We start from the raw sequence: 21,445 nt of genomic DNA, 5'->3' as shown, positions 1-21,445 counted from the left end.
AGAGAGAGAGAGAGAGAGAGAGAGGAAGAGAGAGCGAGGGAACTGGGAAGGAGAGTAGCCATTTCATCCTTAGAGGAGATCGTATCAAAGATTCACTAAAGATTATTTTCCTAATTTCCTTATAACAATATATATACAACCATTCCTTTTCCTTTCTATATATTTGTATTCCTTGATCCCTTCCCTTCTTCCAGTCTCCCAAGCTAAACCCATCTTTTTTATTTTTCTAAGATAAACACAGAGGAGAAAGAGCGAGATAGAAAGAGAGAAATGGCGCCCAGGAAGAGAACTTCTCTGGTAGCCATTGAGGAGGAGGCGTCTCGTCGTTATACTTACAAGAAACGAAAAGAGACGCTCATCAAGAAAACATCAGAGATCTCCAAACTATGTGGTGTGGATGCATGCATTGTCATCTATGGGCCGCAAGACCGCGAGCCTGACGTGTGGCCCCCGCGAGAGAACACTATGCAAATTCTCTCCTGCTTCAGTAGCATGTCAGAGGACCAGAGAAGTAAGAATATGGTGGATCAGAAAGGTATTTTATTGAAGCAGGTGGAGAAGCTGAAAGTGGAATTGCGGAAAGTCGAGGAAGAAAATTGCCGCCTCGAAACGATGATGTTGTTGCAGGATGTGTTCTCTGGGCAATGCACTCTTGCTGATGTGGCAGATTTTGGGAGGATGTCGAGATTGTCAGCTATGGTGGAGAAGCACCACAATGAAGTGTGTGGGAGGATGAACGAGCTGCTCTCTGTACCAGTACCGCAATCTGTGGGACCCATGGAGGAAGTACTATTGCAAGCCTCTCTTCCTCGACCCAGCGCTGACATGTTATCACCAGAGCACGAGCAGTACATGTTAGGTCTCCCAAGTATTGACGTGGCATCACCAGTGTACAACTGGTATGATTTTGGTTTTGATAGTGCTGACATGGCACTGCCAAAGCAGAACCAGTGCCTACTTGGTCTGGCCAGTGCTGACATGGCGCCGCTGCTGGACGAGCAACTATCTTTGCCTAATTTGTATGCTGTGGGGGATAGCAGTAAGTTGGGATATGGGACAGAGAGTGCTGACGTGGCAAATGCACCATTTGGCTCATTTGGCCATGAGGCATTGGATGAGATTAGTCAGTTATTGGATTGTTATTCAAGGTTTGAAGATATTTTGGCTAATATTTGAGTTTGCTAGGTAGTTAAATATTATAACATATAGTCTAATTTTATAAGTTAACTGTCAGTACCATGGGAAAAATACAAGCCCCAAAATTTGGAGACTGTTTACCTTTATTTCTACCACTAATTAACTATTCGATGATAATGGTAATTAATATATAAATTCGGCTGATATGATGACAGCTAGGGCTCATTTAAATTTTATATTATTTTGTCCTGTTTGAAATGTAAGTGCATGAGATACTGCATAGTGGGCCCCTACTTGTTTGCTAAAAGTTGATATGCCTTTTAGCAATGTTTCAAGGCGAAATACATCGATCAATCACCTTTGATAGCATCAATATATATATGGTTGACTTGTTAAATGATGTGTAGCTCATGCATGGGAACTAGGATATATTTCAAATTCATAATTCTGGAATTAAACTCGCAAGTTACTTCCAATAAAAGGAAAAAGAAAAAAAAAGAGAGAGAAAAAACAAGAATTGAACTTGCTTGCATCTTAAATAGTACGTAGTTGCGAGGATGTGGCTTTTGAGTGGTGTATTATTAAGTTGCTATAGCGAATGCATGCAGATCGAAATGGGAGATCAATAATATTTCTTGTCATTTGACATTAATTCATTGTACCCATATAAATCTGCTATTACTTCATGCATGACAATCATGGGTCACACACACGCACGCACGCACGCACGCACGCACGCACACCGACTAGCCTCCGATTGCATTCTGTAGCCATCTCTATGATTTTAAAAAATATATATATATGTATATTAAAATTTAATTATTGCTTAAAAGTTTTTATATAATTTAGTCTTCTTTATTAAAAGTTAAATGTTTACTTATAACTTAATAATTACAATTCTATTTTGTGATGTATGAAAACTTAAGAGTACAAAATTATGTATTTTTCGTTTCAACCCCCCAATCAATATATTCTAATTTTCAGAGACGGATGTAAAATTTCTATCATGGAGGTAGGGAAGGCGACATCTATTTCCGGAGAAGGGAGGGGCAAATGTGAAAAATTTTCACCATTAAAATTTAAAAAGTTTGAAATACAAGTGGAGGATTAGAACATTTAAGAATCTAACATAATTTTGTTTCACCTTTTTGTGCAAAATTATGTAGTAATCAGCAAGTACTTTGAATTAAAATTATAGCATCTGGGAATTTTGTGTTGTGTTATGAACTCCATTCAGCCTTTCCCTTGCATTTTTATTACTCTGCAAAACTCTCAATTTACACTTGCATTTGAAATACTAGTATCCACTCTTTCCATTACTGCTTTCCCGAATTAAGCACAAGCACCAAAGAAAACAAATATATTATTATATCAAAGTCCAGTCTCAAAGTTTCATTAAATTATGATCATGTTAATGTACAAGGACGAGAAATGACACCACTAAGTCTGATATAACCTAAAAATCCTTCCAAAAATTACAGATCAAATAAGGATAAAAGAGCCCCTACAACAGACAAACTTTCCAAAAAAGCCCCTTTCCCTCCAGATAATCCAAACAGCTCTGCTCTAGTCCTTTAAAAACTTTTTTAACTGTACATCACTAATTAACTTGAAATATCAAACCCTAAAACTAAACCAATAAGTAACAAAATAAAACTATATTTATCAATTAGCTGCTGATCCAGCAGAGATGGGCCCATCTCTCATCTGCTGGAGAGATGATTGCAAGGTCTTCTGTACCGTCTCTGCTACCAACCTCAGCCTTCCCTGCTGATTCGCATCTCCCATCAAGGCTCCATTGTTTGCCACCTCTACGGTGCGGGCCACTCTCTGCTTGCACCGTTCCCAATCCTCATACTGCAGCCAGCACGCTCTACCCCCATGGCTTCCCTCCATCCCAATAAAAGAAACATGATTATTGTTGCTAAGGTTATGGTTATGAACTGCATCTCCAAATGAGTACCTCAGCCGTACTGAAACACAGTATGGCAGCCACGCAGCCCCACCAGCCACGTTCATGTGCGGTATCTGCGTCGAGTCAAGAACAAATGTCAGCCCGAAATCAACCAGGTTGCGGGCCCGGACATGGTGGATGTTGCTCTTTGACACTGCCCCATCATCAGTGGTATAACCCGAGTGGTTCTCAAGGCAGAGCTCAATGCGGGGCCGCTGTGCAGTGGCATTGTCACCACCGTGAGCCTGAGAGAGGCCTTTCTTCCATGCGATTAGTTTTAGGAATTCACGCAGAGCAGATATGGGGAGAGTCAAAAGGGTAATAAAGGAGGCTACCCTAGAGGCATCATATGGCTCTGACGCAACCCGCCGGCTGAAGTACTCGCAGATTTCGGTGATTTCGCTGGGGGAGAGTTCTTCTTGAGAGTTGTTTTGGTGGGGCTGTTGTTGTTGTTGCTGTTGTTGCTGGTGGTGGAAGCGCTTCACGCTGAGTACCTGCAGTAGGAGCTGTACTCGATGGACACTCACTGCGAAAACATAGCCCCTGAGAGAAGAGGGTAAAAATGCTATATTAGATCTTTTCCTGGAATTGAAGAGTTTTAACCCTTCTATATTTATGCATATGCCATGATGATGTTGGATAGTTATAATAACAATAGGCATTTTCAATTTTAAATGGCCAACATGTACCAAAGCCATAATAATCAGCCAATCCGAATTAAAATTATTCTGCTTTTAACAAAACAATCTCCTAGCAGCAACAGCATTAAAAAACAAATATAAGAATTGCAAATGGATCTGATCACTTACCCAACAAAGAAGCGCAATGCTGGCTGCTCCTGATCCAGATTTAAAAGAGCACCTTCGTTCTCCTTTAAGATAGAACCCAGTATCTCTTTCAGAAGCTCTGGTAGCTGTGCAAACAACCACAACACCCCAAGGTACTTCAAGATGCCCCTCAAAACTTTCTTAAGAGCCGCAAGTGGGACCCACCCACCCCCATAACCCCCATCGTCTCCAAGCCCTATAAACGCTGTGTTAAGCTCTCCCTTCATGTGCACTGGCAGACCACCTTGGGAAAGTCTCCCAGGCACCCCAGAAATACTGCCAGCTAGACCTGATGAGGCTGCTAATATTGCACTGGTTGGACGGGTTAATCCGCCTTGGACAGGACCCTGTCCCTGCACTGTGAGACCTGAACCTGGTCTAGCCATCCCACCAGAAACCACCATATTAGCACGACCAGGAGCAGACAACACCGAGGGCTGAGCACCAGTAGGGGTAGGGTTTCCACCATTGGGCGGGAAGTTGGGCTCCAGAGCACTCAAACCTTGAGCAACATGTTCCATGATAAAAGGCCGAAACTGGGGGCAAGGTAATGAGCCGCCAGCTGATGGGCCCCCCTTAGGAGGTGTTGCCGGTTGTAACCACACCTGGTCGCCAGCAAAGCACCTCATATCAACTGCAAACTTCTTGCGGTATATAATACGTATCCAATATGGGCCCCGCAGTACAACAGACACATCAAAGGGGAGGAGTGAGCTTGGAACGATGCCAGGCCGCTCCCGGCCAGCTGCCGATAGCATGGCAGCATGCAGGTTTTGATTGGCGAGTTGAGACATTACTGAGGAAGTCGGTGGAACAGCAGCAGCAGCAGTGGAGTGTGGTTGGCTGTGGTTTGCTGATGAACCGTTCGGCAACATCCCCTGTGATGGCACAGTACCAGTTTGTTTTTGCAGAGGGCTATAGGCAGCTGAAACAGTGACTGGCATCCTTGCAGGACGGATTGCTGCGCCGAGGGCAAGGAGGGGCCCTGCTGTGAGCCGGATACAATCCAAGAAAGAAGCCACTTCTCCTCCATTCACGAAATCCTCTAAAAACTGAAAGGTAAATGCTGTTTTAGTACAGGTACCATTTAATTTATGCAAAACATTTATATGGGAGAGTTGTAAGCTAGAGTTATCCACTCAAGTTTAGTGAAACGTGAAAGATGAGCAATAAATAGTTTTAAACAAAAGTTCTATCTACAATTTCCAATTTTAAACTTATTTAAATGATGAAAATTCATACATAATACCTCAACCTGAACTATGAATCATTTAGTGCAAGCACGCAAGTACAAAATGTAGCAAACTGATTTAGATTAAAATGAAGGGACACAGCTCCAAACCTTTGTATGCGGCCAAAGTTGGTCAGGAGAAACATGCATGGTGCACCCTTCCTTCCCTGCTTCCCACTCCACAACCAAGTGAACACTTGGCATTGATCCATAGGAGAACCACAAGCTCATGAGACCCACTGCCTCGATTTTGAAAGCTTTCCTGACCTCTGACAGCCTCTCAGCAGAATCAACACCTTTGCCAGACGGCCCCTTCCCCTCTTCAGCCACCTTTTCATCCGTTTTCAATCCAACCAAGCTCCTCATGCCACACGCAAATGACCTTGCATTCATGAGCCGGCGCAGATCTGAAACCAGCCTCTTAATACTATCTGCCTCGACTGTTTTATATGACAAAGTAACCCCATCTGAATCAAACGAGATGTGAGAATCCATGTCAGAAGTGTTTGCAATCCGCACACCTGGGCCCCACCGGGTAACCGGGCTGCCCCCATCCAACTCCCAGAGTTCTTTGTAATGTGGGTCATTGATCTTCACATCCCATGACAAGCTCCCGGGTTTGCCTAGGCGCAAACAGATGCGCCGCCATGCATCATCCTTCGCGAATGGGAGACATAGCCACAAGCTGGAGGACAAAGAGCGCAACCCAGAATCTTCACCGTACGATATGTCTAACGCATCCATCTGGCTGGTTAGCTGTGCATGCTTAATGCAGAGCAAGCATTGCCTAACGACCTGGATAAGTATCAAGGAGTAGGTGCTTGCTGGGATCCCATGGTTCCTTTCAGAAAGGAGGTTACCATAAGTCAAGTTACTCGGTAATCTGTTTACAATCGTGGGTGGATATGCTTGAGAGGCAGTGTGGTGAGCACTAGTGGACTCTGAAACTTTCCTGCGCTTGGCCCACTCATCAGTTGTTTTCAGCCCTTGCAATGAGGGAATATGGCGGAGTATCTCTGAGATAGAGCGCTTCTTTGGGTTTTTCTCATATATGGGGCCTTCAGGTGCAGAGGTGGAGGGGGAGCTTACGCTTTCTGATAATTGCCCTGCAAAATAAGGGGTGTACATGATGAAGGGTTAGTGATACCAGAGTAAAGTGTTATCTGAAAGGCTTCTATTTGGTTTACCATCCCTAGCCAAAAACTATAAAAAAATAATAATAAACAAAAATATAGTCAATGAGAGGGTAAAATATTTTAACAATTGAAAATTAAATTTACATGGTTGTTGCAAGACAGAAGGCATGGTCTTTCTGACACTTGCTGAAGATCCTGCAATGGCTGAACTCTGACGAACATCAGGAGAATGTAGGGACCTAAGGTCCTGGTCAGATTTTGATGGACCAACTTTGCGAACTGACAAACTCCTTGAAGGGCTTGAAGCCGCAAAAGAATTAGGAGATTGCAAATAATTATTGTGGCCTGAACCGATAAGTCCAGGAGAATATCCGTAGCCTGTTGAGAGATGACTTTGTAAAGGAAAAGAACCCGGTATATTAGCATTACTCTTTTCAGACTCAAAGACCTCGTCAACAATAGAAGAGAAGGTCGAACGGGAACCACCAAAGCTGCCAGTAAGCTGCAAAACGGGTTCCAACCCATTATCAGTTATTTGGTTAGAAGTACTCAGATTGTTCTGAAGCATCATCTGAATCTTGTCCCACTTTATCAGGCTAGTGGTGTTAAGATCATCCTGAGTAACTGGCATGTGGCCTACATCAATCTCACCCACCCTTATAATACTTCTGACATCAGTAATTGAATTTTTTATCTCTGCAGGTGGGACCAACAGTGCTTCCAGAAGATGGAAGACTGGCTTAAATTCTTTGTCAAGCTGCATCAGTAGATAGTAGGAATTTCCACATTGAGGGAATCCAATGATGGACATGTCTGATCCAAGATGTATCTGCTTGGGAATCTTCAAACTATTCAAGGTCTGATCATATACCTGAAAAAGGAAAAGGGCTTTAACATTGAACTTGGGTATGTGAAAAAGGGCACGCACTTTGTACAAGCAGGAGAGAAATTCACAAAAACTGTTAGGAAAATAATATTGTACAATAAAAGGAGTAACTTCTAACAAACCCATAAACTATAACTTCGACTTATGATAAAAAATTGCAAAACAACCCAAAGATTTGACAAAACTTCTCCCAAGTGTGATAAGATTCTGATTTTAGCTGTGTGGTTTCAATTATGATGTTTCCTTGCGTTGTAATCCTATGTACTATTCATTTTTTATTAATGCATTTGTTTGGCAGCCGCTGCCAACATTTAAAAAAAAAAAACAGAGATTGAGTAAGAGAGAGATCCCTCGGCAGCCACTGACAGTTTTTAGAGAGAGGAGATACCTTCAGGCCGAGAAATTTTCCTGTATTGGCAAAGAGGTGAAGGATGCTCTTGCTCCTCAAGCTCGCAAAAGCAGGGGAGATAAGCCCCTTGTTCAAGGCATCTTCAGCTCTGGTAATCACACTTGGGACCAGAATATTCTTCGACGATTGAAGAAAAAAATGGCCGGACCTGTCCATAAGAGAAGGAGAAGGTTAAAAAAAGAAACAATTAAAGAAAAAAAGGAGTGGAGTTTGCTTTACCAATTCTTTGGTCAGTGCTAATTATATGAGAACTATTACTTTCCCATTCTGGAATGCACTCATCTTTATGTACTCAATCTCAGTCCCAACACTGAATATATGTACACTAATAAAATGTAATTGTTCTTAAAAAAAAAATTGCTGCCATGCAAGCATGTGTAACATTTAATCATATCTGCCAAAAAGAGTTTATTAGCCCAGTAAATAAATTTCTAGAAAACTAGCAATTTGACATATTCAGTCATCATCATCTGCTCAAACTTGGTCTCAGAACAGAATACATACATCACTAACCATCAAGAAACATAAACATGTCATTGTCAAATTATTAATCTCCTTAAGAATTTACCCCCCTGCTACTGTTCTATGTCTCCACCAAAAGAAGTATTGAAACGTATCTGTAATTATTTCATATGGCCAAGAGCTATTAAGCTTCGAATCGCTCCAAAAACCCAAAATCTAACTTCCAATACCAAAAAGAAAATGCAGAGAACGTCTACTGGCACATTCACACCCAATAAACACCAAATTTCTACTGGTGATTTGGTCACTGAGACTTCTACTAGTATCTAGCAAACAGTAATAAAATGAAGTAGTGGGTATGAAACAGAAAAGAACCTGATGTTTACTCCTAGAGTTATATACGAGTTGCCATATGCCCGCACCTGAAGCACCTCGTCTGTGTAATAGTCTTCCGTGCTCAGTTTATCCTCTTTCTATATGGAGTCATGCAAAGCAACACAAAGAAAAGGATAGTCATGCTGTGCTTAATTTCTTTCTATATGGAGTCATGCAAAGCAACACAAAGAAAAGGATAGTCATGCTGTGCTTAATTTTGCTTTCGATTGTCCTAATCATTTTTTTCTTATATAAGTCATATTTTATATTTATTCTGTTATATAAATGGAAGTATCAGTGTCCCTTTTGCACGTTTGGGTAATAGTTTAACTCTCTGTGCCTTTCAGTTTTAGGGAACTTATCTAATGCCCCCGAGAGGAGCTCATTGGGTTTGGTCTACCATGCTTCAGTTAGCAATGCTATCAACATAGTAATAAATCACGTGTGCCAACGACAGAGAAAGACAAAAGGATTTATTTCAGTACCTTTCGCCGATCTTCATCAACTCTAAGCCCTTTATGCTTCAAAACCACATCTCCATAAGCACGGGAAATCTGAACATTTTTAATCAACTCTCTTTGAATCTCAAGCAACCTGGTGTGTCTATTACACGCAATAGCCCTGAGAAGAAGCTTCTCCACATCAATACAGCTCGGGTCAATTATAAGTGTTGCCTCCTTATCAGTAAGCGGATCCAGTATAAATGACCCATGCACACACCTTATGTGCAGTTCTGAACCCGGTTCGATCCTCACAAAAGGAGCCGGGCAACCCTGCTCCCCACCTCCAGCACTACTTTTTTCAGTATCGAGCCAGTAAGTTATCTTCAGCCCAGGTATCCTCAACCCGGTGGAATCCAACTCCCCATCCTGACCTAACTGAGTTGTTGTTGTACCACCCGTCTGACTAGTCTGACTATTCTCTGATATCAGATCAAAGCGAATTGCATCCCGCCACCTCCCCTGACGCAGTATTTGAGCCTGCCTTATTACTGTATCCATAAGAAGAGCGACACACAGCTCATGAAGGATTGTATAGAGAATATTAAACGGGTTCTCCGACACTGCCATGCGGCGCTCCAAATCATCACCAAGTGCATACCTACGGGATGCTTCAAGCTTGATAGGCCCTGTCTTCTCACCTATGAGCAATTCCAGATGCAGGATTCGCCAGAGATGCAAATGACCTCGGTAGCCCAGTGTCAGAAGTACCTTGAATTCTCCATCTACACGAAAGGTGGCAACTCCATCGGAGATTGAAACATTAGACACTTCTTTCGGGACAGCAGTTTCTAGAAGCTTTGACCGAACAAGGGTGTTGAGTTTTTTCAGTGCTGGTTTCTGCTCTGCCTCAGATAGGGCACTCTGCACACCAAGATCTTCTATGCATTTGGGAAGTCTGCTGTATCCACCTGGATTCAAGTACATTTATTAGTGTTGACCAGGACTGGTATGTAGCTCGATACCAATTTAATCTGGAGTAAAAGTACCAGATAAAGGGCAGAATGGAAATTGCCGATATAGGGCTCAAGAGTAGATAGTTATTACCATTATCACCAGGGCCGTACTGGAATAGGCGTACAGCATAATCCCCAAGGTACAGTTCAGGTTAATGGGATTGTAGATATTCTAATAAAAGTCCTATCTGGAAAATTTCTCCTTTAGACCATCTACCTAGTCAAGTAGCCTAATACCAGTAATTTCCAGTAAGCCAAATATTGTTGTTATATACACATTCCCTTTAATTTAAGTACTTGGACATGGTGTGTTTGCAATGAAAGAACATTAAAAGAATGAATGATTTGGCATGTAATCACATATTCAATCCTATTAAAATTCAATCATTTTTTACTGCCGTTATAGAAAGCTATGCAACCAAGATCAGACTAATATCCGAGTATAACCCTACCTCTGTATAGCTATGTACCAGAAGTAGAACGAACCATGCACCCATGACATTACCAGTACCATTAAGGTTAGTACAACAGATAATATTCAATTGTACGAAAGAGGCCAAGAGTTGTAACAAGATTAACCGCAAATCTTAGGGTGCCATACTGTTCAAAAGGTACGTACTGGAGTGAAAACTAACAAGCAAAGAAACATGTTCCTTGTTTAAACTGGTTCTTGTATGTATTCATACTGGCTGGTAACAACTACTTATCCTACACTATACAAGCTTTGGTGGCATATCATGGATATATAGTGTGAAATTATACTCGCAGACAATGATAGGCTTTATTGCCAACAAAATGTCAATACAAGAATAATTAGTTTGACTGTAGGCTTTATTGCACGAAGCCCAGTTGGAGCTTACCAAGCCTTAATCAGGTCAAATTTCAGCAAACAATACCAGAGGAACTAAAAGATTGACCTCTCAGCTGACTGGAACAGGAAAGCACAAGTTCAAATGACACTTTATGGTACAAAATCTGAGGGTAAAAATTGAGAAAATAAGTACCTGTAAGAAAGACCTCTATGGCAGAGGGGACATCAAAAATGGGGGCACGGGCTTGCTGAAGCCCGTCATGCACGAAGAACAATGAATCAGCTGTTTGAGTGAAACACGTCTCATGAATCGACAGGGTCGACGCAAGCTGCCGGCAGTAATCGACCAGCGGGACCTACATTAAAAAGAACCAGTATTGAAATCCAACTATGGTCTCAAAGTAAAGATCTCAATGACAACTGCACACTCTTTATTTCACTCTGCTTTGTATATATGCCCTCACTAAGCCATTGTTTACCTATATAGGCTACACCCTTGGTGGCACATGCAATATGCTACTTTTTCCTACAGAACAGAAAGTTCTCATCAATGCAAACCCTAGCTTTGGTTTAGTTTGACACATCAAGTACAAATTGGCACCAATTCATGAGGATATGGAGCAAACTGAAACAAAAAACAAAGGTAGTTCGCCTATAAAAGCCTTGCAATGTAGCCTACTACCTCAAATACCCTAACCAAATTCTTAATGTGAGCCTCGCTCTCCTCTCCATTTTCAACTACGAACTAAAAATCCAATACCAAATAACAGCGAATTGCTTACCTGTTGGCACCATTTGGCAAGTACATGGAGTCGAAGCATGCGCTGCCTGGTTCTAGCAATGAACTTAAGAAGATCAATCTTCTTCTCAGAATCCGAGCGGTTCTGACCAAGCTCATCCCCCTTCTGACTCTTCTCAACCAGCTCCTTCAGAGCCAGATACGAGTCCTCCGCCGCTCGCCGTACAAGCGCCGAGAACTCCACCGTCTCGCGCCCCAACTCCGTCACCTCCATCCTGTAAAAAATCCAAAACCCTAGTTCGCCTCAGTAGTTGAAAGATTGAAGCTCGTGCCGCACCTTAGAGAAGGTAGAATGAACCTCCGACACTGGTTTGCGCTTATCCTAATCCAGCAGCCGCATCGGCCCCGGTTTCTCGGTGGTGCGTTCACGGTCAAGAGAGAGGGGGGGGTTTGATTTTCTATTGACTGAACTGCTTGGGTCCCCAAGCTCTTTCTCTAGAGACCTGTAGACGAATGACGAGTGGACAAGTATCCTCTCCATTACTGTAAAAGATTCCCTTCACTTTACGGTTTGAGATTAACTCCCAGGTGCTTTGGGATTCGGGCTAGCGCGGGGGACAGTATTATTGGGCTTTAAGATTCGTTTCATGTTAGAAATAACGGTTCAGATCCAGTAATTGTAAGTGATTCGTAATAGGTACCGGAGAGGATATGAATTCGTAGAGGAATGCCAAGATGGCAAGTAAATTCTTGAATTTCTTTATTAATAAAATTTTTTCTATTTGGAGGCTTGTAGCTTGGTGATTTCGGCTCAGCTGGTTATTTATCAAATAGGGACTCGAATTTGTAATTATTTAGAAAAAGGTCCTTGTTTCGGGTCTCTGTTGCTATGAAGTATGAACTTGCTTATAAATGATGGGAAAATAGTCAATTAACTACTTATAACTTCAACATCATCTTAACAGTCTCAAATTCACTTGACTTATCTTCTAGAAGATAGTTTAGTGTTTAGAATTTAGTTCTAGAGTTCACCCTGTATTGTACAAAGTTAGCCGTAATAGCCTACACTATTTGAGATCACGTGTCACTAGCTGCTGATGGATAGTATATTCTTTCAACTCCTTTGAAAACAAGTGAAAGTCGGTGTTTTACTTTTAGTTCTGTTAAATTTGTATATAATTAATACTTGTGAGCGTTTAACAGGACAATATGACACTATCTGAAAAACAATCCAAATATTTGATAAGGATGGTTCAAATGTTTTTTCTGTTTTGTGTTTTTATTATGTTTTTATTTTTTTATTTTTTAATAATAATTATAAATTTTATATGTTAAAATAAACTGTTACATGTAATTTATGTTATTTTTAAAATGTACATAAAAAATTATCATTTTTCATGTTTTTATCATGCCTCTATTTTTTTATAATAATTATAAATTTTATGAAATAAACCATCATATGTGATTAGTGTTATTTTCTCTATATCCTCATAAAAAATTATCATTTTTCGATTTTATTTTTATGTGAATTAACAAGTTGAAAAATCAATGTCCAGAAATTATTCACATCATTGTATTTTTTACAAGCTCTTGATAACAAATAAAACAAAGTTAAAATGTAATAATTTTTTACACATACATTGAGAAAAATGATGTAGATCATATCTAACGATTTTATTTTAATATTGAAATTTATATTTTTAGTTATGAAAATTTTAAAAATAAAGACATCATGAAGCAAAAAATAGAGTCATTTTGAGGCCTCCTCATATCTAATATATAGAATTATATTAAATTTCTTATGAATCCAATCATTCCTATTTATTTATGATATTTCTATACGGTCTTGTTTTATTAAGTAGCATTTAAATGTGTGTCTATTGTTTTTTTTTTAATGATGTCAACAAAATGTAAATTGCAAAATGCATGCTCAGTTGGTAATAATTAAATTATATAACCATTGGAATAATATTACTATTATGATAAGAACATTTATGATCTACATTTAATTTGTGCATTTATATGTACATTGGAAACCATTTAAGAATATTCTAATACGATGGACTGAAAAATACATTATCTTATTAGCAAACTTTATCAGCATCCTATAAAATATGTTTTACTTGATTATAAAATTATTTACGATCATAACTCATATTACTAAGAATAAAAGCTCTAAAAATAACTCAATTAATTTTTACTTATTCAACAAAGTTTTTAACTTGAACTTCTTAAGTATCACTCAGAAAAGGAAAAAGAAAAATCTAATTAACAACTAAAATGTTAAAAATATGTATTTTTAGTGCAGATAAGAGATTATACAAGAATATTTTCTCTAATAACAATTTGTCGACACATCGAAATTAGTATCTTTCATTTAAAAAAACTATAAATTTTTTAAACAAAATTCATTTACCCAATATCTTAGATCTCCAAAATATTTAAAATATCTTTTATTTCAAAATATTTTGTATTCATCTATGTGGAAAATTATGTGAAAACTTAAGAAAAAAAAATAGTAAAAGAAAGTAATAGTTAATAAAAACAAAATTTTCACCTCTTATAATTATAATGGTCTTGCTCTCCTTTCTTACTGGTATGGACCTAGGGTTCCAATCTGTTCTCACTAACCTTGTTAGAAAAAACATAATATATATATATATATTGTAAAAAAAAAAAACATGACAGCTGCAAGTTGTATTCATAGCCAAAGTCAAAGATAAATAAATACAGGTTGTATATGCGAATTTTTATGCAGATTTTAAATGATAATTCATATATATATATATATAGAGAGAGAGAGAGATTGACTAATATGCTTTCGGTAGCATATGGGCCGAAGTGCTACTGGTCCAAATTTGAAATTTCAAAATTCAAAAAGTTGATCTGAACCGTTCATCTTGTTCTCCATATTAATATGTGCTTGGAGACCAAATTTTACATTTTTCTGAATTTTTTTACTATTTATTAAGCCACTTTGAAAATCGCTGATCCAACGGTAGCACTGTTTTGTTAAGCCACCATTGGATCAACGATTTTCAAAGTGACTTAATATATAGTAAAAAAATTCAGAAAAATATAAAATTTGGTCTCCAAGCACATATTAATATGGAGAACAAGATGAACAGTTCAGATCGACTTTTTGAATTTTGAAATTTAAAATTTGGACCGGTAGCACTTCGGCCGAAGTGCTACCGAAAGCATATTAGTCAATCTCTCTCTCTTTCTCTCTCTATATATATATATATATATATAAACAAGTATACGGTAATATGTGGTATAAATCACTGTTAATATACTATAAACCGGTATTTTTATCACTATTAATATACTCTAAATCTATAATATACTTTAAACCGATATTTTTATCGATGTTAATACACTATAAATTGGTAATATGCTATAAACCGCATATTCGAATCAAATATAGATTTTATATTCAGATTGCAATTGAATAGAAATATTCAACCAAATATTCGGCGAATAGACTGAATATTACTACACACCACCAAAGAGTGCACTTAATTGGCCGTGCTAGCACTATTTATTAGAAATTATAAACTAAATCTATAAAAACACTCAATAAATAAAAATTAAATACGGAATGGAAATTCAAACGGTGAATTTTTCTACATTCTCCAAAATGCACTTCAATTTTTTTTTTTTACCAAAATGATTTATTATAGACAATTAAAGCATACGGCTGACATCACGAGTATAATATTTGAAGAAGTATTGATCGAAGTCTTAAAGGAGCAACTTCAAATTTGATTACAACTATAGCTCATAAAATTATAATTTAATTTGTTGTATTTTTTTTTAATTTGCAAGAATTCATCAATTATTATTTTTCCTTTTTTCTCGGTTCTTTTTCTGCGTAATTAGCAGATAATCTTATTTTCTTATACAGGTGTAGTGATGATGAAGAAAATAACAATAAAAGGACAAGGAAATAACAACAATAATTAAATGATTTATCCATTATATTAATGGTCAAAATTGACCTTGTCAATTTCAAAGTTAATTAGAATTAAAATTCCAATGTACCGTTTCGTGACACAAAAAATAAAAATAAAGAAATGAATGAAAATTATTATAAGAAAACGGTTGAACAGTATTATTTTTTTTTCTTTTATAAAATGTTCCATTATTTCCGTGCCTCAATTATGTCTCACATCTTTACTTCTCAAATAATCAAATCCGAACATGATCTTTATATGAAAATATTTTATGAATGACTAAATTTTATATTTATTGGAAATTATTTACTCTTTTTTTTAGATAAGTACGAAATTACAGGGTTTTGAATAGTTGAGAATCTTTTGAAAAATTATGATTTTATATCTATTTAAAAAATAGTAAAAAAGTTCAAAAAAATATAAAATTTAGTCTCCAAATATATTTTAATAAGAAAATCATTTTGAGCAGTTTGAATTTTGAAAACAATAAATATGAGATATAATTAAAGCACGAAAACAATGAGAAATTTTAACTCTATTTGATAATAAAAAAAAAAGATGGGTTAGCACATTAAATAGAAGTGTCATTCAAAGAGTCAACGAAATAAGTAACATATTGCTCCATTTATTTGCAAAAATAGGGTTTAATATTGTGTGACACACCGGGTGGGAAAATTTTCTTGTATCAATTTTTTTTTCTAAGGTGCAAATAATATGTTTATGTTTACACCGTAATATTTTTCAGAGTTATCTATTTTTCGAAAATCAATACTCCTTCCTCTTTCAGCAGAAAATAATATTTTATTTCTAAATAAAAAATATCTATACAGTTAAATGGGTGCAAGTAGGTGTGGCAAAAAAGCTTGTAGCTTGTGGCTCGATCGTAATTCGCACTTAACTTGCTCGTTACTGGACTGAATCAGCTCCTCACTAGCTTGATCCAGAATTAACGAGTTCAAACTGGGACCTAGCTTGCTCGCCAGCTCATGAAATAGCTCGGTTAGGTATCAGTTTGTGAATTTGTGTGCATTTTATACTGTTTAAGATCGGTCTAGCTCGGTTCAGCTCGGTCAAAAAAAAGTGTAGAATTTATTTTCTTCTTAAAATAAGATCTAATCAGACTCAGTGAGCTAGCTCAGACTGGCTTGTCACGATTTCAAGCTGAGATTTTAGCTCAAATGCCCTATGTCTAGCTCGCTCGGCTGTAGCTCAGTCCATAATTAACAAGCTGAAGTAGGACATAACTCGGACCGAGCCAGCTCGTTGCCACTCTAAGTGTAAGAAAGAAAAACAGATAAATTGCAAATGTGATTTTATGCACATCGGAGAAACTTCACGGAGTATGGATCAAGTTAAGACAGTGGAACTAAAGATGATACATGTGAACAAAATCGGTAGATTTATATTTTTGGCAGTAAAAGCATTGGATCACTTTCCGAAATCGATATCGATATTTTGATAACTTGATTGAGCTATTACTTTCTAATTAATAGGTAGAGCCAAATAATATGAACTATACAAGTTCACAAAATCTTTTGAAAAAAGAAGCTCCGTTGTATAGAGAGGACATTATTAAACCCTTTTGTTTTAATCATAAACCTAAGGAAAAAAAATAATTGCTAAAAAACATTTCTAAACCAAGAAAGAAAATAAGCACAGGCCCATTTTTCCAGTTAGATGAACAAATTCGTGGGCCAAGCCCAAGCCCAAATAGTATTACGGTCTAAGACTCTTCTAGGTCAAGTGATTAGCCATTCCTTCATTGGTGGCGACTGGTGAGTATCACAATTCCCATTCCTTTCTCTGCCATTTCCATTCTCTCTTTTCTCTTCAAACCACTGGCGACTCGCCAGTTGAAATCTCTAGTAAGACAACACACACCAGGATCAGCCCAGCTTAGGCATTTTGTAGAGCACTAAGAGGTCTTGGTAAGGATAACAGGATCCATGAAGCTGCAGCCATAGTGCTCGACAAAATGCCTAAGCTAGGCTGCGCACCTGATCTGTTCTCCTATAGCACTTTTATGAATTGACAAGGCAGTGGTATGCCTGAATTTACTCATCAGAGTCTGTTGATACAAGATCCTTTACAACATTTTTCCTCTAGTTTAATTGACTTCACCGTCTCAAGATAGGGAAATTGTTGGGAAGGCTCTTGTGTCAATAGACTCTGAAGGTAAAATGTTGCTCATAATTTCCATCAAGATGAGTTCATCTATGCGACTCAATAGGTTAGAAATAGGTTTCCAGTCTTTCCTGTCGCTGACAATCTTGACTGGAAATCTATTTCTAACCTATTGTGTCGCACACAGTGACAAATGAATTATTTGGGTTTGGTTCAGCGAGGTCAAAAATCCGTGATTCGTGAATAATTCGGGTATAATTCGGGAATGATTCGGATAATCCGGACTAGAGATCTCAGTCCTGTAAGAGAGCAAAAAAAAGAAAAACCAAAATTTTTTTTTTTGGGAAAAATTCAGAAAATTTGCGAATTATTTGGGTTTAATTAGGTCAAAGTTCGGTCAACCAAATAATTTGGTGTTCGGTTCGACATCACTAAAAAAATGAATTATTCAGGTTTAATTCGTGAATGATTGTCACTATTTGAAAGTGCCAATCTAAGGTGGATCAGTAAGTGTCAACCTAGGGTGGTTGGCCTTAATTTTGGGGGTTAGGTTTCACATAAATATTACGAAATGATGAGATGTGCCATAGAGATGTAGGTTTCTATATTTATATCTCTAACATCCAACGTTTAATGATTAGTTGGAAGAACTTGGGGAATGACTTCAAATGCTGAAATTAATGATTGAATTTGATTTGAGTGTTGAAAACTTAGTGGACAAATTATCATTTTGCCCCTACAGATTGTTTGTCCCTTCTGTTTGATTTGTGAGGAAAATTTTGGTAGTATGAGGCATTGCATCTGCATGTATGTTTTTAACTTAATATCATATGAAGTTGTATAATCATTGGGCTTTAATTCAAGGTCAAATCCATTCATGGTCATGACCACAAAATGCTAAAAGTTTGAACACAAATCTGCACTGGATCACAATTTTATTATTGCTCATGTTTTCTGGTGAAATTGGATTTCACCTTCTACTAAATGTACTGATGAGTCGGCTTATCAAGATTTATGTGAGATTTTGTGATTATACAATAGGAACTTCACTTGCGTAATTGCATTGTCAGATTTATGTAATATTTGTACTTACTTTTCTGATTTTGATGCTTCCTACACTTTATATCACTAGTTAATTACTAACTTTAGTTTTCTTCTGATTGCAGCTGAAAATTGAATTATGGATCTCCCAATAACCAACCCACAACCCATCAACAATTAAAGCCTGCTCTAGTTCCACTGTCCCGACCTTGACACTGAGCTGGTACACAACTTTCTGACAGATTAGAGAATGAATAGAGCAGTGGGTATTATCACAGTGTGTTTTGTTGACTTCACTGTGCTTTTGTCTTCTTTAATTTGTCTTGGTTCTCTTCCATTTCTTTTTCATAAACCAGCCACAATTTTCGCTTTTCGTGGACTTTTCTGTATAAAAAACATCTATTTCTAAAATTAATTAAATAACCTGGCACTTTTAGTGTGTAATTTCTGGGAGTATTTGTCATCTTTCCTTGAGTCCATCATAAGTTTAGTTGTTTGGTGGGGGGGGGGGGGGGGGGGGGGGGGGGGGTTAGCAATTTTATTGATTCATAATTTTTCAACTTTGCTCAAATATGTTGTCCAACATTTGCTTTTCTAGCTTGGTTTATGCAATCTCAGTTGATAAAAAATGAATGACCTTGCTTAAAAACTGGATGCATCATTTCAGGCATTTTGCCAGAGATGCAGAGAGAATTGATGAGGATGCCATACATGATCTGGTTAGGTGACATTCGATTGGAAGGTCGGGAGAGAGGTAAAGAGGGAAGGGATCTAGCAGAGGTAATGCAGTTAAGAGCAGCATTTAATTTGTACAGGTATTGCTTATCATTTCACCTAATGTAGTGCAACAGCTCTTTTCCATTCTTTGAGAATTAGCACTATTCAATTTGATTTGAAATCAGCTGTATCCAATATTAATCTTGGGAACTCTACAGTAAAAAGTTTTCTTTTCTTAGTTTAGGAAAGAACTGTGTTTAGTTCAGTGTATTTCTGATTAAGACGTGTAAAAGTGTAACTTTAGCTAGCACCTCAACTGCATTACTGGTAACAGGTTTTGTTGACCAGTACTAGACTGACAATTCTAAAATGTGGGTCAGCAACTATTAGAGACTGTGTATTGCTACAAATAAATTTTCAGCAATATTGATTTGTCAATTTTGAATTACTTTAGAACGCTCAAGAACACTCAGATAGCATTATATCACTCTAAATAGATATGAGATTGTTACTGATAGAACTCTACTGCAAGATGGGAATAAGAAAAAGAAACAAAATAAACTGCATTTTAATTATTTCCATATTGTTGCAATCAGCAAGATCAGAGAAATTTTGCTAAAGCCCATTCCACAGTTCAAAAACAATCACAGAAACAAGATTCAAGAAACTGGATATTGTCATCTCAAAGAACATATTCCAAAAAAGCTCATCTCAGTATGTAACAACAGAACCCAAGAAAACAGGAAACAAAACAAGAAACTATAAAAACAACCAAGAAATCTAAACATAGACAGAACCAGCATTGTCTGAACTTTCTTGCACCGCCAGAATTTTTATTAACTAAAACTTTCTTATTTGTATCAAGGTCAGGCCGATCCCAGTTCTGGCTTACTGACTCTCCGCTGGCGCACTGACTTTCTTGCACGTGCAGTTGCGTTGTGCCCCTCCGGTGTGTGAGCCACAACTGGCCTGTCGGGTGCTGTCTCAGCTGCAGTGGGGTGTGCTGCATCCGGCCTGACATCATCCACAACCGGCGCACTGACTCTCCTCCAGCGCACAGGCTTTCTTGCACGTGCATTTGTGTTGTGCCCCTGCGGCGCGTGAGCCACAACTGGCTTGTCGGGCGCTGTCTCAGTTGCAGTGGGGTGTGCTGCATCTGGCCTGACATCAGCCACAACCGGCGCACTAACTTTCCTCCGGCGCACTGACTTTCTTGCATGTGCAGTTGTATTGTGCCCCTCCGGCGCGTTAGCCACAGCCGGCCTGACAGGCACTGTCTCAGCTGCATTAGGTTGCGCTGCATCTGGCCTGACATCAGCCACAACCGGCGCACTGACTCTCCTCTGGCGCACTGACCTTCTTGCACGTGCAGTTGTGTTGTGCCCCTCCGGCGCGTTAGCCACAACCGGCCTGTCGGTCGCTGTCTCAGCTGCAGTGGGGTGCGCTGCATCCGGCCTGACATCAGCCACAACCGGCGTGAAGTCCACCGGTTCATGATTGACTGCCACGGCCAAAAGTTGCACCGCATTATGGATGTTCTCAATGGACGAGCGCAAGGTCATTTCATACATGGCCGAATCCGTCATCCCTTGTTGGAGAACGTTTCGTGCGGCCTCCACGGCTTCGAAAGCCCATCTGCACCTGTTAGAGGCGTCATTAAGCAAGGCAATGTGTTTGACTACATCATTCAGAGGAGCCATTATAATTACTAATTAGAATGAGGATTGGTGGTTGGATGGGTTTATATATATTTATAGTTTAATTATAGCCATACTGTGCTGTGGAAACGGGGTTTAATTTAACCGTTTAGGTCACCTGATGGAACTTTCTTTATTTTTATATATTTATTTATTTATTTATTTTTTTGGCGTCTGTTACGTCCGTAAGTAGTTCTTTAACCTCTTTTTTTTTTTTCAATGGCACTCGGATATATAATGGATTTTTCTTTTATTTAGAATTTATTAGAAATTAATTATTGTGTCTATGTTTACACCATAATTAATTTCTACGAGGTAAGCAATATATTCATGTTTATACCATTTACTTGCACCACAACTTTAGACAGAAGCGATATATCTATGTTTAAACTATTTATTTTCGAAGATAGAGTTAAATATTTTGTGGCCGGGTGGAAATTTTTTTTTTCTTAGGTACAAACACCGAAATTTTTATTAATATTCA

The 21,445-nt window shown here is 38.2% G+C and overlaps 2 protein-coding genes and 1 long non-coding RNA gene across 5 annotated transcripts in view; 2 read left to right on the top strand and 1 right to left on the bottom strand.

The window, feature by feature from the left end:
* The first annotated feature begins 270 nt into the window (after window positions 1–270).
* Window positions 271–1,176, top strand: LOC144547775 (MADS-box transcription factor PHERES 2-like). The gene has a single exon (XM_078296469.1). The coding sequence runs from the start codon at window positions 271–273 to the stop codon at window positions 1,174–1,176; it is 906 nt and encodes a 301-aa protein (XP_078152595.1).
* Window positions 1,177–2,503: 1,327 nt separating this feature from the next.
* Window positions 2,504–21,445, bottom strand: part of SWP (RNA polymerase II transcription mediator) — a 55,498-nt gene continuing 36,556 nt past the window's right edge. The window contains exons 2-10 of one of the 2 annotated variants that reach the window (XM_078296397.1): window positions 11,467–11,691; window positions 10,878–11,040; window positions 8,903–9,828; window positions 8,418–8,515; window positions 7,560–7,728; window positions 6,430–7,156; window positions 5,261–6,255; window positions 3,901–4,970; window positions 2,504–3,634 (exon numbers count right to left, since the gene is read on the bottom strand). In XM_078296397.1, the coding sequence (XP_078152523.1) occupies window positions 2,803–3,634; window positions 3,901–4,970; window positions 5,261–6,255; window positions 6,430–7,156; window positions 7,560–7,728; window positions 8,418–8,515; window positions 8,903–9,828; window positions 10,878–11,040; window positions 11,467–11,691 (5,205 nt within the window). In that variant the 3' untranslated portion in view covers window positions 2,504–2,802. Of the gene's footprint in view, window positions 3,635–3,900; window positions 4,971–5,260; window positions 6,256–6,429; window positions 7,157–7,559; window positions 7,729–8,417; window positions 8,516–8,902; window positions 9,829–10,877; window positions 11,041–11,466; window positions 11,955–21,445 lie in introns of those variants that run through there. The other variant, XM_078296396.1, reaches the window with a different exon arrangement.
* Window positions 17,955–21,118, top strand: LOC144548089 (uncharacterized). 2 transcript variants are annotated; one of them, XR_013509238.1, is made up of 3 exons: window positions 17,955–18,770; window positions 19,215–19,362; window positions 20,135–21,118. It is a non-coding gene; the product is annotated as an uncharacterized LOC144548089 (long non-coding RNA). The 2 variants fall into 2 exon arrangements; XR_013509237.1 differs by lacking the exon at window positions 17,955–18,770 and having other exon boundaries at window positions 19,125–19,362.

The sequence above is a fragment of the Carex rostrata genome, chromosome 32, assembly GCF_964058835.1.
Source record: "Carex rostrata chromosome 32, lpCarRost1.2, whole genome shotgun sequence".
NCBI lineage: Eukaryota > Viridiplantae > Streptophyta > Magnoliopsida > Poales > Cyperaceae > Carex > Carex rostrata.
This window is presented reverse-complemented; position numbering and strand designations above follow the sequence as displayed.

Excerpts from the sequence above, each read along its gene's own strand:
- LOC144547775 (XM_078296469.1), top strand. The coding sequence starts at position 271 with ATGGCGCCCAGGAAGAGAACTTCTCTGGTAGCCATTGAGGAGGAGGCG.